The following is a 383-nucleotide window of genomic DNA, read 5'->3' as shown; positions in this document are numbered from 1 at the left end:
GCAGCCAACATCTGATTGGGCAATGGGTAGTGGCGTGTTTGTAAATGAGGTGATTCCAGGAATGTTCTCTCATTGGTAGACTATCAGCCAATCAAATAGCAATTCACAACCTACCATTAGACTATATAAAGGCCGGGCACCTGCCCCAACGGAAATTTTCTCCGTTATTACACATCTGTTCTCAAGCTATGTCCGGACGCGGCAAGCAAGGCGGCAAGGCCCGCGCCAAGGCCAAGACGCGCTCGTCGCGGGCCGGCCTGCAGTTCCCGGTGGGCCGCGTGCACCGCCTGCTCCGCAAGGGCAACTACGCCGAGCGGGTCGGCGCCGGCGCGCCCGTCTACCTGGCTGCCGTGCTGGAGTACCTGACGGCCGAGATCCTGGAG

The 383-nt window shown here is 59.3% G+C and overlaps 1 protein-coding gene across 1 annotated transcript; it reads left to right on the top strand.

Moving 5' to 3' along the window:
• Window positions 1-188: 188 nt before the first annotated feature.
• Window positions 189-380, top strand: LOC102750685 (histone H2A type 1-H-like; the record flags this gene model as incomplete). The annotated part of the gene is made up of 1 exon (XM_006748928.2): window positions 189-380. A coding segment is annotated over exon 1 (192 nt), but the record flags the coding sequence as incomplete, so codon positions are not given.
• Window positions 381-383: the final 3 nt, after the last annotated feature.

Source organism: Leptonychotes weddellii, unplaced genomic scaffold (genome assembly GCF_054177405.1).
Source record: "Leptonychotes weddellii isolate Sample4059 unplaced genomic scaffold, ASM5417740v2 HiC_scaffold_97827, whole genome shotgun sequence".
Lineage (NCBI taxonomy): Eukaryota > Metazoa > Chordata > Mammalia > Carnivora > Phocidae > Leptonychotes > Leptonychotes weddellii.
This window is presented reverse-complemented; position numbering and strand designations above follow the sequence as displayed.